This window comes from Musca autumnalis, unplaced genomic scaffold (assembly GCF_047663935.1).
Source record: "Musca autumnalis isolate F117 unplaced genomic scaffold, ASM4766393v1 scaffold_3, whole genome shotgun sequence".
Classification (NCBI taxonomy): Eukaryota; Metazoa; Arthropoda; class Insecta; order Diptera; family Muscidae; genus Musca; species Musca autumnalis.
This window is the reverse complement of record NW_027411866.1, coordinates 254,497,592-254,516,259: the sequence shown is the minus strand read 5'-3', so window position 1 is coordinate 254,516,259 and position 18,668 is coordinate 254,497,592. Positions and strand designations below refer to the sequence as shown.

The following is an 18,668-nucleotide window of genomic DNA, read 5'->3' as shown; positions in this document are numbered from 1 at the left end:
GAAATAATTGTGCGAAAAAGTCAATATTTTAGATTCACTTTGGCAGTTTTGTTGTGATGTGTGTTTACTTTTTATTTTTAAAGTAAGACCCAGCTTAATCACAGATTTGTTGTTTTCAAATTTTAAAAACAACAAGTTTTTTAAAGTGGGGTAGTTAAAATTGATTTACTTTAGGGAAGGTCAGAGAATACTAGTTTCGTCCAACGCCACTTGGACTCATCAGTTCCCTTAGTTCTTTGCATTGCAGCAAATAACTCTTCCCTAATTTTATGACGAAAAAAAGTCAATACTTTAACCAATATTTTTTCAAAAATGTGTATTTTTATAATATTTTTTCCGAAAATTTATTTTTTTCAAAATTATTTTCAAAAATTTGAATTTTTTTCAAAATATTTTTTTGAAAATTTGAATTTTTTAAAGATATTTTTTCAAAAATATTAATATTCTAAAAATATGTATATTTTTTAGAAATGTGAATTTTTTAAAAATATTTTTTTCGAAAATGTCAATATTTTAAAAAAATTTTTTTTCGAAACTTTGATTTTTTTAAAAATATTTTTTTTATTATTGTTTCTTGTTGGTATATCAGGATTTTTACGAATATTTTATCCATATACTAAAAGATCCCAAATGGTGGATATTTTACGAATATTTTTCAAGGACTCAAATAACCAATATTATTGTGGGTGTTTTTTTTTAATTTTTTTGGAAATATTTTTCGAAAATATTAATATTCTAAAAAATAGCTTCGTTCCCGTACTTTTTGATAGTAAAACTCGTAAAAGAGAGAACTGCAAAAAATTTGTTCTCAAACACAACTATTTTGAAATAGTTCGGGAACGGAAAAATGGAAAATACGTCAAAAAAACTGGAACAAATGTCAAAGTCGGCGTATCAGCCAATCAGACGCCGGCAACCATGTTACTATTTTTTTTACTCGCCCAAATTTGTCGTGTAAAATGTTTTTAAAGAGAGCTTCATTCAGCGCCATTTTTGTTTAAAGAGAAGTGAACATTTTACAACTTTTTTGTGTACGGGAACGCTTTTTCGGGTAAAATGTGTAAAAGTCGTAAAAATTGTAAAAACTTTTTAGTTCTGGAACAAAGCTAATATGATTTCTTTTCGAAAGTGTGAATTTGAAATATATTTTCTGGTAACCCTATTTTTCAATGCTTTATTACAAATACTAAGGCAGCTTTTTTCCACCTTTATTTTATTTGTTCTTCTGTATCAGAAGATTTTATTATTAAGGCGAAGGTCATTTTTAGAGTGATATTTGAATTAATTCTCTTTCGAGTTGAGCTATTTAGACCTAATAGGTACATTGAAAAATTAGGAATCCACCGAAGTCCCACACATTCAACCACTATGCTACGTTTTACGGGTGGTTAGACCGATCATCAGGCATATTGAATGGTGTTTTTTAGTGGGTGGACGAAGGCTAAGCTTGGAGACTAGCATTTATATCACAAATCATTCGAAATTTGTATATTCAAATTATTTATTTATTTTAATGTTAGTCATTTAATTCCAAACCTTTCCTATAATCCGACTAATATTTTTTCGAAAATTATTATTATATTCATTTTTCTAAAAATATTTTTTTTTTCGAAAATTTGGATTTTTTTAAAAAATATTTTTTTTTTTTTAATATTTTTGTGGTATATCAGGATTTTTACGAATATTTTATCCATATACTAAAAGATCTAAAATGGTGGATATTTTACGAATATTTTTCATAGGCTCAAAATTTTTTTTTCGGTAATGGAGATTTTTTTCTAAAATGTGTTTTTTAAAAACATTTTTTCCAAAATTTGAATTTTTTAAAAATATAAATTTTCTAAAAATATTTGTTTTCGAAAATTTGGATTTTTTTACAAATATTTTTCTGGTATATCAGGATTTTTACTAATATTTTATCCATATACTAAAAGATCCCAAATGGTGGATATTTTACGAATATTTTTCAAGGACCCAAATAACCAATATTATCGTGGGTGTTTTTTTCTTCGAGAATTGAGAATTTTTTAAAAATATTTTTCGAAAATATTAATATTCTAAAAATATTTTTTTTTCGAAAGTGTGAATTTTTTAAATTTTTTTTTTCGAAAAAGTCAATTGGTCTATTCCAGAACTGCAAGAACCTACTTATTTTTACTATTTTTTCCGATAACATAAAGGATAAAATGTTATCGTAGTAAAAAATAGTAGCTTCCTGCAGGTTCTGGAACAGAGCAAATATTTTACAGCAAAATATTTTTTCGAAAATGTTGTTAACTGCTATTATTCCGGTATAAAATATTCAATTTTCATTAAAAAAATGTATACGTATCTATCGCAAATTATGCAAACAATTTTGATTATCACAAACATAACCTTATTTTTTCAAATTGTAGGTGGTCCTACAATAAACTCCTTCTCATTTGCCACACTATTTCCACTTGGAGAATATATTCTCCCCTCATGTTGTGCAAATTAAATTATGAAAAAGAAAACATTAACATTTGAAAATTATTACGATTGTTTTTGGCACATTATGTTTGTACAGTTTTGATTTGTAATTCTTTCGTTGTTGAACTTAAAACAAAAACCTAATCAAATCAATACAATATTATATTAATATTATTGAAACTCCATAGGTTGCTGGTCATGTAGCACTCCAAAAAATCAACTCTTAACACTTAATACGATTGGCTACACTTTAGTTTTTTTGTGTTTTTTTTTTTTTTCATTTTTTTCGAAGACAACGAACGCAAAAATATGATCGCACATAATAAAAAAGCCATTTAAATTTAAGAAGAGGAGGTATTATGGAGTATGAAAGTGAGGAGATGAGTGAGTGCTTTGGGAAGACGCATAATGATATATTGATATTTAATGATTGATGTTACATGGTGTACGAGTATGGTTGAAAATACTACCAATTTATCGAATCAAATACGAATACTGTTTTTTAATAACTTTGCCTTCCGTCGTTGTTGTTTGTGTCTCATAAGAAGTGGTATTACCAAAATTTATGAGAGTTATTTTTGTTGTTGTTTTTGTTTAAACTTAATATGGCTAATGTTAGTTGTTAGACTCATCACACTCTTACATACTAACATATCGGCTTAATGACATCGAAAATCTGTCTATATTCATATTGAAAAATATATGAATTTGATGGATAGTCTAAGAAAGTGCGTTTTTTTTCTTTAACTAAAAAAACCATAGCCATTAATGTTGTTTTGTGCTTATTAAGTTATATTGAAGCGGATCAACTTTTATTATTATAATTTCCCTTATGTATATATTTTATTTTAATACTTTACGTATATGTTTTCACTAATTCAGTTAATATTACGCAACATATGTTTAAATATTTGAATTTAACAGCTAAAAATGCAACCATGTACATATTTTGTAAATAGTACTACTAATTACATCTTTGATCTTAGTACCATTTTGTGCAACTAATACTATTCGCGTCTCATCCTAAGCACTTAAGTAAATCGAAATTTCAATAAAATCGCTCTCATTCTTTAGCTAGAGTTGAAGGCTTAACATCAATACCACGCTTGCCCAAGTTGATGGACCTAGATGTTTTGCTGGAAATAATAGCTAAATGGAGAGTCAAGTAACATCTTAAATTAATTTTGTTGTTTTGTCCTTTATTGACGCCCAACTCGTGGCCATGTAACACGACCACTCTATCATCAACAGCCGAGGACAACAACAACATTGAATGCGAAGCGTACGTATCTGGTGAAGATCAGTTGGCAACGTTTACAAAACTTATCCAGGCAATGCGTTATGATGGCAATCCCATGCGTTTTGTACTAGGCGATCCCAGAAACATAGAGATGTCTCTGTTGTGTATCAGTTTTGAACAACATCCATCGACAATCATCCGGATTACGCAGCAAATTTGTGGATTGGCGTAAACAAGAACGTCAACTCCTTCGATCAAGCAAAGGCATTGATCAAAAACACATTTACGTACAAGTATGAATGCAAGCAGCAAAGACGACGCAGGCACATTCATCTGTATGAAAATGAGGGTTGAAAAACAACATTGTGATGATGTACTACAACAACCACACACAAAACAGCAAGAAGAAAACGCACAAGCAAGAACAACAACAACGTTCCCACCCGTCAGCTCAAAATGTGCGTAATCTGCTGATAAAATCAACGCTTGCTTAGCAGCCAGAAGATTCGCAGTTGTTATTCAAGATTCTGTTGACTGCCAACCGATGACCTTAACATATCATAGCTTTTTCCGACGAGTTTTACCAGGTTGTTTGGAGAACCAACAATTCGTGGAGCAAAATAACTCTAGAAGGAGATTATGAGGAGTTTTACCAGCTTGTTTGGAGAACCAACAAGACTTGCGCAGCTTTACTCCAGGGGGAGATTTCGATGACAGTCCGTTACATAGTTTGGACATGTAACAACAACGCCATCTACACACCATTATTGCAGTATTATTGAGGACATACCCGATTCAATAACCCATAATAATAATGCAGTTTACCGCAGCAGATTCAACAACTCATTGTTTCTGATGCTTAATCGGGACGATTGGAGCATCAGAAGGGGGAGACTGAAGCGGATCAACTTTTATTATTATAATTTCCCTTATGTATATATTTTATTTTAATACTTTACGTATATGTTTTCACTAATTCAGTTAATATTACGCAACATATGTTTAAATATTTGAATTTAACAGCTAAAAATGCAACCATGTACATATTTTGTAAATAGTACTACTAATTACATCTTTGATCTTAGTACCATTTTGTGCAACTAATACTATTCGCGTCTCATCCTAAGCACTTAAGTAAATCGAAATTTCAATAAAATCGCTCTCATTCTTTAGCTAGAGTTGAAGGCTTAACATCAATACCACGCTTGCCCAAGTTGATGGACTCAGATGTTTTGCTGAAAATAATAGCTAAATGGAGAGTCAATTACAATTTTAAATTAATTTTTGTTGTTTTGTTCTTCTTTAATATAAGGTTTTTAAAATGATTATTGTTGTGTTGTGTTTTTTTTTTTTTGTATTTTTGAGTAAATATAGGTTTTCTGGTTTTAATTATAGTTAATTTATAAAATTAATTATGCCCTGGAGGTAGTTTATGGGATCAAATGTAATTTGTGATTTGTACAATATTTAACTCAGGACATATAATTCTCATACACCTTGTTTCTTTTGTGATCTTGGGGAATTGATGGAGGCATTTTAGGGCTCCGATATAATTTGTGAATAATATTTAACTGAGGAAAAATAATTCTCAGACACTTTGTATCTTGAGTGATCTTGAAAAAATGTTTATATAGATTAATACTTAATAGTTGTTATTTTGAAAATGCTGATTTTTTTAATTCCGTTTTTCAAAAATATGGATTTTGTTAATAATTTTTATTCGAAAACGTGAATTTTTAAATATTTTTGTTCGAAAACGGTGATTTTTTAAGAACTTTTTCCCCTGGATTTTTTCTCTAAATATTTTTTTTCGAACACGCGGACCTTTCTATTTTAAACAAATATTTTATTCCAATTTGGATTTTTAAAACCCTGATTTTTAAAAATAGTTATTTTCAATTAAAAAATTTCTTTTTTTTCGAAAATGTGGATTCAGTTTCAAAAAATGAAATGTTTTTAAACGTGGATTTTTTAAAATATTTTTTAAACGTGGATTTTTTTAAATATTTTTTAAACGTGGATTTTTTAATATTTTTTAAACGTGGATTTTTTAAAATATTTTATAAACGTGGATTTTTTAAGATATTTTTTAAACGTAGATTTTTTAAAATATTTTTTAAACGTGGATTTTTAAAATATTTTTTTAACGTGGATTTTTTAAAAATATTTTTTAAACTTGGAAATTTAAGAAAATATTTTTTAAACTTGGATTTTTTAAAAATATTTTTAAACGTGGATTTTTTAAAAATATTTTTTAAACTTGGAAATTTAAGAAAATATTTTTAAACGTGGATTTTTTAAAAATATTTTTAAACGTGGATTTTTTAAAAATATTTTTTAAACTTGGAAATTTAAGAAAATATTTTTAAACGTGGATCTGCTCGAATAATTATTATACCCTCCACCATATGGAGGGTATAATTAAATTTGTCATTCCGTTTGTAACACATCGAAATATTCGTCGGAGACCCTATAAAGTACATATATTATTGATCAGCATAAAATTCAATGTCGATTTAACCATGTCCGTCCGTCCGTCTGTCTGTTGAAATCAAGATACAGCTCGCAATTTTAAAGATAGAGAGTCAATATTTGGTACAGAAGTTTTTATTTTTATTTTTAATTGTAGGATGGTTGGTATTGAAAATGGGCTATATCGGTCCACGTTTTGATATAGCCCCATAGAACGGTACCACCCGATTTTCGGTATTTTGAAGGTATTAGCTTTATTATCACACCGAAATGACTGAAATTTGGCACTTAGTCTTCTTATAGGGTATCAAACTTTCTCCCAAAATTTTGTCGGTATCGGTTCACGCCTTCATATAGCCCACATAGAACGGTACCTCCCGATTTTCGGTATTTTGAAGGTTTTAGCTTCAGTATCACACCGAAATGACTGAAATTTGGCACTTAGTCTTCTTTTAGGGTATCAAACTTTCCCCCAGAATTTTGTCGGTATCGGTCCACACCTTCATATAGCCCCCATAGAACGGTACCTCCCGATTTTCGGTATTTTGAAGGTTTTAGCTTCATTATCACACCGATATGGCTGAAATTTTGCACTTAGTCTTCTTTAAGGGTATAAAACTTTACCCCAGAATTTTGTCGGTATCGGTCCACGCCTTCATATAGCCCATAGAATGGTACCTCCCGATTTTCGGTATTTTGAAGGTTTTAGCTACATTATCACACCGATATGGCTGTAATTTTGCAATTAATCTTCTTTAAGGGTATACAACTTTACCCCAGAAATTTGTCGGTATCGGTCCACGCCTTCATATAGCCCCCATAGAACGGTACCTCCCGATTTTCGGTATTTTTAAGGTTTTAGCTTCATTATCACACCGATATGACTGAAATTTGGTACTTAGTCTACGTTTGGGGAGTATAAAACTTTCCCCCAGAGTTTTGTCGGTATCGGTCCATGCCTTCATATAGCCCCCATAGAACGCTATTTCAAATTTTCGGTATTTTGAACGTTGCGGCCTCAATATTGCACCGAAATGGCTGAAGTTTGGTGTCCTCAACTTTCCTCCGAAATGGCTGAAATTTGGTATTTAGACATCGTTGGGGGTTCTCAACTTTCCTTTTTAAATTTGTCGTAAAGGTCCACGCCTTCATATAGTCCGCATAGAATGGTACCTCCCGATTTTCGGTATTTTGAAGATTGTGGCCTCAATTTTCCTCCGAAATGGCTGAAATTTGGTATTTAGACTTGGTTGGGGATACTTAAAATTTGTCGGTATAGGTCCACGCCTTCATATAGACCCCATGGAAAGGTACCTCCCGATTTTCGGTATTTTGAATATTGTGGCTTCAATATTCCACCAAAATGGCTGAAATTAGGTATTGAATTTTCTTTGCGTTTAAAATTGAATTGAAACTAATTTTTCCATTTTACTTCAGTACATTTCGTGGTGGAGGGTATACAAGTTCGGCCCGGCCGAACTTAACGCCGTTCTTACTTGTTTTATAATTATTTTTCATGCCCTTTATTGGACTTTAAAAGGACGGTTGCTATTTTTTTGTTACTTATTAACCTTCAATTATCATATTAAACAAGCTTTGCATTTTTATATTGTTATGTTATCCCTTTAATATTTTTTTCTATTTTATTTTTAAATTCCAATCGAAAATTTCCTCATTAATTTTTTTACCAAAACATTTTATTGACCAGTTTTTAGTAAAGAAAAAAATTACCTTCCTTATTTTATTTTTAGATGCATATGTCCAGCTGGTTATACTGGTAAAAATTGTGAATCAAAATATGTACCATGCTCACCATCACCGTGTCAAAATGGTGGCACATGTCGATCAAGTGGTTTAACATATGAATGCAAGTGTCCAGAAGGTGAGTAGCCAAGCGCATTTTTTAACACTCCTTTTATACAGACACCTTAAATTTAAGAGGAGGGAATGGTAAGGGGAGTGTTCCATCTGAACCAACCATGGTATGCAACACGTTCCATGACAAGGAACAACCTGTGTGTGAGCGCGCAAAAAAAAAAACTGTGGGAAATTTATGCCAATGATTTCTTATGGTTTATTATCATCAACGAAAGGAAATTGCTGTATTTAAATTGCTCTTTACCAAGTTTCTTTCATCATCATCAGCGACAGCAGCAGCAGTAACAGCAATTGGAGTTTGTGACTCCTTTTCCTTTTGCCTACATACTTGATTTGGCTTGGTCACATCAGCAGATCTAAATGCTGTTGTTGTTTTATGGAAATCAGTTTTTTCTCTGCTAAAATTCATTCATTTGTGGTGTAATTTTTTTCCTTCTTTACTTTGGAAAGAAGGTGATTTGTTTTTTTTTTTTTAATCATGTTATGGTTATGATTGTAATATTTATGACAAGTTGTTGTTGTTGTGGTTTTATTCCACCAAAGAGATCGGTTTAAGCTTTTTACCAGATTTGCCATTTAAATGTCATTTACACGTTTCCAATAAAAATAATTATTTTATTGGTAAATAATAATTTACAATATTTTACAACAAAGAACAAAAAAAAATGGTCATTAGTTTTTGAGTTAAAAAAGTCACATTATTTTGTAACACAGACATGGCACAAATTTAGGAGGGTTATAATGAATAAAATTTCCCTGTGGGTTTTGTTTTTCCGCCGTTGCAACTTAAGGGAGAAAGTGAAAAAATTCACGGAGAATTGCCGTTCATGACAACCCTCATTAAATATGGCAAAAGTGTGTTGGAAATAAAATCCTTGCGTCACCTTTATCAGTTACTTTGTTCCAATATAAATTGAACACTTCTAGGAAATCTTCCGCCTGTATATCTACGTCCCTGGCCGCCCTATCAATCAATTATTGGTCCTTGTAACACCATCATCACTTTGTTACTCCTTCAAGAAAACCTTCCATACCTCCTCTGTATCTACGTCCCTGACCCCATCACGTTTCTCATTGGCCCCAGGTAACATTAATAATCATTACCCCCAAAATGAGTAGGCAGCAGCCTGTCACAGAAAAAAAGACACCGAAACCTGCCAAACTAGGCCGCAGATTAAACTAAATTGAAAAATGATTTACAATTGCATGTTTCTGATTGCTTTAATGCGGGATTTTGATGTGTACTCAAGCAGAGGTCCCATCCCATATCAATACTTGTTTTTGTAAATTTCATATATTTTTATTCCCTTTTTTCTCTTCGCGAAGATGCAACAACAAGGGTTAATTAAGGGTCTTGTTGTACATATTTTGTTAAACTTATATTTATTTTAGCCACGCAAATAAGGCTAATTTTGGAAAGAAAGTGAAGGTAAATAAATGATGTTGTCCGTTTTAAATCAGCAAAAAAGTGAGGTTGGGGAAGATGATGAAAAACATACGTAATCAAACTAACTAGGCGTTTACACACAGAAAGTATTGGCAAGACAATAGTAAAGTTACAAACCATTTTCACCAATACATTCATACTTTTCTCTATACATATTTAAAAATTTATTAATGTACTCGTATTTGTGAAAAAAGTTTGTATTTTTGCTATTGTCTTGCCAATACTGGCATTTGTAAACGCCGGGTAAGACAGGTCTGGGTGGAAAAGATTGGTTCAAAGTCTTCGAACAAAACTGAATTTCAATTTAATAGTCTCTTGATCACCCTGAATTTGAATCATATGAAAAAATTCAGTCTAAATTCGTAAGCAGTATGAATTAAAAAAGTTTGTTTTTGTACCCCAAGTTTGAGGGTTAAGTTTTATGGGTATATATCATAGTGACCTATTTCTTTTGTTCTGGGACTTATAATAAAATTTACCATAGAATATTTTTTCTTTGACACCAATCCCCCAAAATGAAGGATTATGACAGAATTCGACCAAAACCCAAAAAGTGTGGCAATAACCAAAGTAAATCTTTATTTATATATTCCTAAATTTGCACTGATATTTTTCTTCATATGTATTAGGGCTAGCGATTTCTTTTAGTCTGTGACATGTAGTGAAATTTAGTGTAGAATATTTTCTCAATTGACACCACCACCCTAATACTGAATTTTATACGATAAATCGGCAAAAATTCGGAAATAGTAATAATTTCACTTAAAAAGCATTTTTTGTTCCTATATCCCATTTTTAAGGTTAAATTTTAGAGTTTTACATCACCGGTGCAGGTTTCTGTTGTTCGGTGACCTATAGTAAAATTTTGTGTAGAATATTTCCTTCATTGGCACCAGTACCTTAATCCGGAATCTTCTACGAAAAATCGGCAAAAAATCGGAAATAGTGATAATTTCACTTAAAAAATCATTTTTTTTCTATATCCCATTTTTAAGGCTTAACTTTAGAGTTTTACATAACCGGTACAGGTTTCTGTTGTTCGGTGGCCTATAGTAAAATTGGGTGTAGAATATTTCCTCCATTGACACCAATACCTTAATCCGGAATCTTCTACGAAAAATCGGCAAAAAGTCGGAAATAGTGATCATTTCACTTAAAATTTTTTTTTTGTTTCTATATCCCATTTTAAGGCTAAATTTTAGAGTTCTACATCCCAACTACAGGTTCCTTTTGTTCAGTGTCCTATAGTAAAATTGGGTGTAGAATATTTCCTCCATTGACACCAATACCTTAATCCGGAATCTTCTACGAAAAATCGGAAAAAGTCGGAAATAGTAATAATTTCACTTAAAAAACATTTTTTGTTCCTATATCCCATTTTTAGGGCTAAATTTTAGAGTTTTACATCACAGGTACAGTTTTCTGTTGTTCGATGACCTAAAGTGAAATTGGGTGGAGAATATTTCCTTCATTGACATCAATACCTTAATGCGGAATCTTCAACGAAAAATCGGCAAAAAGTCGGAAATAGTGATAATTTCATAATTTTGTTCCTATATCCCATTTTAAGGCTAAATTTTAGAATTTTACATCACAGCTACAGGTTTCTTTTGTTCAGTGACCTATAGTAAAATTGATTGTAGAATGTTTCATCCATTGACAACAATACCTTAATCCGGCATCTTCTAAGAAAAATCGGCAAAAATTCGGAAATATTAATAATTTCAATTTGAATAACTTTCTATATATTCTCAAATTTGCCCTACCATTTGCATGATATATATTATAGCTAGCGATTTCTTTTTGTCTGTGACTTGTAGTGAAATTTAGTGTAGAATATTTTCTCCATTGACACCACCATCCTAATCCTGAATTTTATACGAAAAATCAGCAAAAATTCGGAAATAGTAATAATTTCACTTAATAACATTCTTTGTTGTTATGCCCCATTTTCAAGGCAAAATTTTAGAATTTTACATCTGAGTTACAGGTAAAATTAAGTGTAGAATATTTCCTCCATTGACCCCAATGTCTTAATCCGGAATCTTCAACGAAAAATCGGCAAAAATTCGGAAATAATTTCACTTAAAAACATGTTTTGTTCTTATACCCCATTTTTAATTTTTGAGTTCTACATCCCAACTACAAGTTTCTTTTGTTCGGTGGCCTATAGTAAAATTGGGTGTAGAATATTTCCTTCATTGACACCAGTGTCTTAACCCGGAATCTTGTACGACAAATCGGCAAAAAGTCGGAAATAGTGATAATTTCACTTAAAAAACATTTTTTGTTCCTATATCCCATTTTAAGGCTAACTTTTAGAATTTTACATCACAGCTACAGGTTTCTTTTGTTCAAGTGACCTATAGCAAAATTGGGTGTAGAATATTTCCTTCATTGGCACCAGTACCTTAATCCGGAATCTTGTACGAAAAATCGGCAAAAAGTCGGAAATAGTAATAATTTAATTTAAAAACATTTTTTGTTCTTATACCCCATTTTCAAGGCTAAATTTTAGAATTTTACATCTGAGCTACAGGTTTCTTTTGTTCAGTGACCTACAGTAAGATTGGGTGTAGAATATTTCGTGCATTGACACCAATACCTTAATGCGGATTCTTCAACGAAAAATCGGCAACATTTCGGAAATATTAAAAATTTTACTTAAAAACACTTTCTTGTTTTTATACCCCAATTTGTTTGGTTATATTTTAAAGTTATATATCATAGCTACATGTTGCTGTTGTTCGGTGACCTATAGTAAAATATGATAAACAATATTTCATACTTTGAGACCGACCTGCTTTAACAAACGATTGTAGTAGAATTTAATCAAGATACAAGAGGTGTGAAATTAACCAAATAAATCGTTTTTCTATATATTCCCAAATTTGCCCTAACATTTGCATGATATATATTATAGCTAGCGATTTCTTTTTGTCTGTGACATGCAGTGAAATTTAGTGTAGAATATTTTCTCCATTGACACCACCACTCCAAACCAGAATCTTATACGAAAAATCTGCAAAAATTCAGAAAAACTAATGATATATAACCTGGTACCTTTTTCGTACATCTGGCAACCCTCCTGATTTAATTATTCTAAAGGTAATATTTATTTTAGTTGATGGCAATCCATCCTAGTGAACTAAAGAAACTCATAAAACGTCTTAGTTTTCAGATAATCCCGATTTAAAACCAATAGGACCCTGTTTACATGTAATATGACCTGGTACTCCATTGGTCCATATGGTAACCCCCCTTGTACGGATATTCGATGCCAAATATTGTTGATATTTGTTAGTAGTTACTCCCTGTTAAAAATAAATTGTTCTGATTTTCAAGTATTTACGGAAAAAATGGGGTGTATTGGAACCTCCATTACATTTCGAAAACATTTATTTGACAACTTACATTACATGCAGTTATTGGTTTTCGTTATTTTATGTTGGACTACTTGGGTTAATTTTGTTTATTTATACATCCTATCTTGTCTTAAATAAGTCGTCCAACTAATTTTTGCAAGAAACCCGACATTTTTATCACAATTATCAGTAATGTTTTTATAAATTAATACAGAAAAATGTTAGTTTTCTTGGTTCGAAAACAATTATTTGACAAACTGTATTTCTTCCTTTGACTTTAACCCAAAAGGATCGTCCGTCCCACTGCTATTATAGATCCGTTTTTCATATTTACTTAATTTCCCTCCGTTCATGAATACCATTATTTCTGATTTTGATAAATGTACCTCCAAGCTCCACATTTTGCAATACATCCCCAATTTCTATATCCATATTCTGTAGTACTTTATATCATGTGCTAGTTTGCTTATAAAATATGTCACCGACAAACAACCCACCTTCGAAGTGATAGAAGGCATCCTTGTTTCAAGCCCTTAGCTGTTTCAAAATATTCGGAAAGTTATCTTCCATCCCACACTGCACACTTAGTTTTTGTATAAACTTTGTCTTCTCAGGCTAAAAGGTCAGTTTCAGTGAAAATAAAGATTATTTATTTCATTTTCTTATCCGACGTTTCGCTGGTATTTTCCAGCTTCTTCAGGGATAATATTTTATTAAATCTGGCAACGACAATATGAAGTAAACAGAATTATAATTACATTTTGCTTTTATAAATTTCTAAGAAAAGTTGCACTTACATTTAATCTTTCGTCAAGTTTTACATTTAATTTACTAAATTTGAAGGTTTTTTCTTACACAACACAACAAATAAAATAATAAATAATTGCAAAAATAATCAAAAAATCAATGTAAATATCACAGTTTTTCTTAATATTACGGATCACAGGCATTTGAATTACAACTAAAATATTGCTATTGTATAAATTGCATTGGTGTTGTCTTTGTCTTCTTTTCTATTTATTGCATATTCCGTTTTTTGTTGTATCCTTAGGCTCTATAATGTATATCTTTTATTCTCTACTCCCTCTTTATCCAAAATTCTGATGTTTGTAAAATCAGCTGAGTGATCTGTGTCAAAGCAGTGTTGTTTATTTTCTTCAGTTTTAGGTTAACTATAGATCGTTGAATAATTTTTCCGGAACTTTGTTTAGTTTAGACCCCCCCCCCTGAATAACGGTGGTGTGCACTAATCCTATGTTTGCTACTTATTTTTCGGATATTTCCCTTAGCAGTGAAAAAATTGGGCATGTGATTTATTTTTGTGGCTACTGCTATTTAAAATGTTGTAAAAAAACATCTGCAGCAAAACAGCATTTTGCAATGTATCAGAGCTTGAAATTGTCTTTAGATTATGCCTGTTTTGTGTAGGAATTCAGGAGAGAAAAAAGCGACTCGCTACAACACAGAGAGCCCTAGGGATTTTATTGTGTTTTACGTTTATTCATGCACTTTATTTTCCAGGCCATTTCCCACAACAAGTTTAGAGGGACAGAGAGACACAGATTTAGGGGAAAACAAGTAGCAGAAAAAAATTGTGACCACGACGTTTGTCATTAAATAGTTATAACACTAAGACGGGCAGGTTTAGTTTAATGGCTGCTGTTTTTCGATGCCAGCTACTGCTGTGATTATCTTTCACAAAGAAGTTCTAACTTGTCCTGACAATTGTCGTTAATGAAAGCTAGATTTGATTATTGGGCAAGCATCCATGGCAGCAACGGCGGCGGCCGCCTAATCACAGATAATTTGTCTCTAATAGTATCCGAATACCATTTGTTAAGATTGCCATTCACTTCTACTTGGTTTCTTTCTCTTATTCTTCTTTCCCCCCAACCTAATGATTGATGAATTTTCTCAGCATTATTGAGATATTATGATTTGCATTTCTCGATGACCCCAAAACTTCCTTTTTTCCCAGGAGTGGTATAACAAAAAACAAGTAACAGCAAAAATTGCATAAACACGAACCCAAATGATGTGAATCAATGAAATTATTAGGCCTATTTTGTTACTTCAATTTCTTGATTGAATTTCTCAAAATGAATGCTTGCTCGCTCTTCTTGATTTCATGGCAAAAGCTTTAAGATATTGCGTGTTGCGCATCCCGACCCGGGCACAATGAAAAATGCTAATTCAAACGTGATAACCTGAGGGTGTATACCGCAAAAATAGACAAGCTAAATAAATTAAGTTAGCATTGAAGAAGAAGGAAATATGAAAAGAGTAACCACAACAAAACAATAAGCATTTATGTGAGATGGTTATGTTCAACGATTCCTTTGAGCCTAAAAATAGTTTATTAAATCCAATATTTTTCTGCTAGCTTTGCTTTTCATTACAATTTATTATTCACTGAGCTTGTCCATGTTAGAGCCCTTTCGCATTGCCCCGCACTATTCATGTACCCTGTTTTATAATTACCCAATTAATGCCAACAAACATTTAATTTTCTAAATTGTGTTTTCTGCAAATGGCAGGAATTTTCTTTCTTTCCTTATTAAAGTGGCGCGCAGACTGCTGGCAATGACAGTTGGGTTATAAAACTGCCTGCATTACAGCCTTCTCCATATGCAGATGAATTGAATGGAATTCATTAAGACTGATGATGGTCATTGTCTATCTTAAAAGGGCATTTCCAGGGATTAGGGATGAGAATGAATGAAATGGGGAAATTCTGAAAATTGACATATTTATTTTCCATAATATATTTCCTTCTCTTTCTAGGAGTAAAAGTAAAAAATTGGAAGTTTCGGATGGTCAAAACCATGAATTTGGAATTCATGAAGAAAATAAATCAAATAGAAATTAGAATTTCAAGCAACAAAAGCTGTTATTGAAAACATTAAGCCTCTTGTAGAATTATATGTCATTTTAATTTTTTGAAATCCTCTCATTTGAATTGCCCCTATCATCACTTCGTTTATACCATTTGGAAGACATAATTTCTTCCAAATTGTCAATTTTTGGATAAGATGGAAGAAGCTGCCTTATACTAGGTGAATTTTTTAAAAAATTTGGGAAAGTTTTTCAAAAAAAAAAAAAAAAAAACATAATATTGAGAAAAATGCATGAAATCTTTATTTGAATCGATAGTACGGTCCATACAATTTAATGTTTGAAGATTATTTCATACAAATGTTGACCGTGACTGCGCCTCAAATGGTCCAGCCGCTTATTCCAATTTTGGCATACTCTTTCCAACATTTCGGCCGGTATTTCGTGAATAAATGCATCAATGTTGTCTTCCAATGCGTCAATTGAAGCGTGCATGTGTTTATAGACATGAGCTTTAACATAGCCCCACACAAAATAGTCTAAAGGCGTTAAATCGAACGATCTAGGCGGCTGAACACAATTTTTCGATAAAAAAAGTGGATCTTCGGCCAACTTTCCAAGAGCCCATTCACCAAAAATTCTACGTTGCGGTATGTCGTTCGGCTTCAATTCTTGTATTCTTGCAAGCGTTGTTTGTTTGTAAGACGATTCATTGTTAAATTATAGACCAAACTGAAGATGTTTGACAGTGAAACAAAACACGAAACGTGCGTCAGCTGTTTAAACCAAATGTGTTCTTCTTTGACACAGCGGTGCCGAAGTTTTTCGGCAATTTACCCGAATGCATAGAAAGAGCATACGAAAAAGAGATAATGTTTTGATTTGTTTTTGTTTTGTAGCGTGCGTGCATAAAAACACACTAACACACAGTCATAAGTTGCCAATATAATATAAAAATCACCCGTTATTTTATCCATCTCTTAGAAAATCATTATTTTACAGTAAAAAATGAATTAAAATAAAACAAGGCACAGTGGTGTTGATAATAAAGAAAACCACAAAGGACTTCGTTACCTCCAGATAGAAATTCGTCCCAGTTTCACTGATGGCACGCTGCTAGGCCCAATATGTGCCCTTGACCTTTCTTAAAAGATAGGCAATATGTCGAACGAATTCAAATTTACTATGTAAAAAAAACGCCTAGGTATTTAACCTGGTCTGAATAGCGGATAACTTGCCTGGCGCTGCAGTATAAAGATTTGTTCTTTCCGTTGAATGTTATCGCTTCAAACTTGTCAATATTTAAATGCATTCTCCAGATTTGGAAATATCCTCGATAGTATAGTGCTTAGTATCCCCGCCTGTCACGCTGGAGACCGGGGGTTCAATTCCCCGTCGTGGAGTGTATTAAAGTCAAAATTATGTTTGGGTGCCACCGTGGTGCAATGGTATGCACGCCCGCCTTGCACGCAGAAGGTCGGTGGTTCGATTCCCCGGCCAGGCAACATCAAACATTTCTCATTCATTTGGCAAAATACCCCTCAATAATTTTGGCGACATTTCCTGAGTATTTCAGCCTTGAAAAACTTCTCCACAAGTGGTGTCTTAAGACACGCCGTTCGGACTCGGCGATAAACAGTAGGTCCCATATCATTGAGCTAAATATTAATCGGGGTGCACTCATTGATATGAAAGAAGTCTCCCTTGTCACGTATGGGATGTTGTGGAACAATGTTTTTTTTTTTCAGATTTGGAAGTATCCAGATTTTAAACTATTCCTATAATCACTGCGTTTATATCTATTTAAAAGACATACCATTCTTCTAAATAGTCAGTTTTTGGGGGCAAGATGAAAAACCTTGCCAGCTTTTTGCTGCCATCTCGGACTTGGTACTTTGTTTTAACCTCTTCCATTCTCTATGTTCATTCCTAAACGGGCTCATAAATTCTCACACATAAGAATTACAATAATTTAATATTCCACGAGAATGTTTCATGTTGGAAAGAGGCTACTCCTTCATAATTTCCCCCTTTCCCTACCATACAATTAATGGCAATGCCTATTTTGTTATACCCTCAGCCTTTAGGCTAAGGAGGGTATATACACTTTGATACGATGAAAATGTGCCTCATCGAAATAATGGTTTTAGACCCCAAGTATGTTTGGACGAAATGTGTTTCAGACAATTTTGAGTCGATCTAGCCATGTCCGTCCGTCTGTCTGTCTGTCTGTCTGTCTGTCCTGCTGGCTGGAGCGCACGATAACTCTCGAACGGATGAACCGATTCGGTTCAAATTTTGGCTTTCGTAATATTGTGCCCAAACTTAGTTTAAGTTCGAAGATGAGCTACATCGGTCCACCCCTTCCGATACCTCCCCCACAAAAGTTCAAAAATGTTCGGAAAGTTTGTGCGCACGATAACTCTTGAAGGGAGTGACCGATTTGGTCCATACTTTGTATAGTGTAAACTTTCTACCAGAGTAATATGAGGTTCCAATATGGTCTCAATAGGTCCACTCCTTCGGGTACCTCCCACACAAAATTTCGGAAAAATTCAGTTTAGGGCCATCTCTCGAATCGCTTTGATTTTTGTTTTAGCAACTTGTATTCACTGCCCTCCATACGACGGTACAAGTTTAATCAGGGGCAAGTCCATACTTCCTGAGAAAATAGCATGAAAGTTGCAAAAAACCCCTATGACACCGTGTAAGGTGGTTGGAGCGCACGGTAACTCCCGAACGGATCTGCCGATTCGCTCCAATATAGGGTCTTAGTAATATTTTGTCCAAACATAGTTTAAGCTTGAAGATAAGCCATATCGGTCCACTCCTTCAGGTACCTCCCCCACAAAAGTTCAAAAATGTTCGGAAAAATTGTTCGTACGGTAACTCTTGAAGGGAGTGGCCGAATTGGTCTATACTTTACACATCCTAATATATCTACCAGATATAGATCAGGTTCAAATATGAACTATATTTG

At 32.7% G+C, this 18,668-nt stretch overlaps 1 protein-coding gene across 1 annotated transcript in view; it reads left to right on the top strand.

Moving 5' to 3' along the window:
• N (neurogenic locus Notch protein) overlaps positions 1-18,668 on the top strand; it is a 111,572-nt gene that overhangs the window by 64,147 nt on the left and 28,757 nt on the right. Inside the window, exon 5 of the mRNA XM_073977964.1 lies at positions 7,915-8,045. Within this exon, the coding sequence (XP_073834065.1) occupies positions 7,915-8,045 (131 nt within the window). The remainder of the gene's footprint in view (positions 1-7,914; positions 8,046-18,668) is intronic.